At 68.1% G+C, this 420-nt stretch overlaps 1 protein-coding gene across 1 annotated transcript in view; it reads right to left on the bottom strand.

The window, feature by feature from the left end:
- The window catches only part of LOC103771546 (heat shock protein 30C-like), a gene marked incomplete at its 5' end in the record, with an annotated part of 1,022 nt that extends 612 nt beyond the window's left edge, over window positions 1-410 (bottom strand). The window contains one exon of the mRNA XM_008938847.1: window positions 1-410. Coding sequence (XP_008937095.1) covers window positions 1-410 — 410 coding nt within the window.
- Window positions 411-420: the final 10 nt, after the last annotated feature.

The following is a 420-nucleotide window of genomic DNA, read 5'->3' as shown; positions in this document are numbered from 1 at the left end:
ACCTGGGCTTTGCTGCTGGCTCCATCCTCGGGGGCTGCTCCGGGCTGCGGGGCTGCAGGGCTGACCTGGATGGGCACGCTCCTCTCCGGGGCAGCCGGCAGGGCCAGCCGGGGGGCCTCGATGCGGAGCTGCCCCTCCTTGGACAGGGAGCACGTCAGCGCCTCGACGTCCACCTCCTCGGGCACGTCCCACTCCCGCTTCAGCGCCTCGTACTTGTAGGAGAAGGAGCCCTTCTCGTCCGTGCTCTGCGTCTCCTTCTGCCCCACCAGCACCACCTTCCTGCCCACCACCTTCACCGACAGGTGCTCAGGAGAAAAGTTCTTGACATCCTGGCAGATGGAGAAGCCCTCCCCGGAGCCCTGGGTCGGGGCTGCGCTGGAGCTCGGGGCTCCCTTCCTGGTAGCTGTCCTCTCGGTGGCA

Source organism: Merops nubicus, unplaced genomic scaffold (assembly GCF_000691845.1).
Source record: "Merops nubicus isolate BGI_N331 unplaced genomic scaffold, ASM69184v1 scaffold25434, whole genome shotgun sequence".
Taxonomy (NCBI): domain Eukaryota; kingdom Metazoa; phylum Chordata; class Aves; order Coraciiformes; family Meropidae; genus Merops; species Merops nubicus.
Note: the sequence above shows the minus strand (reverse complement) of the source record. Positions and strands in the feature narration are given on the sequence as shown.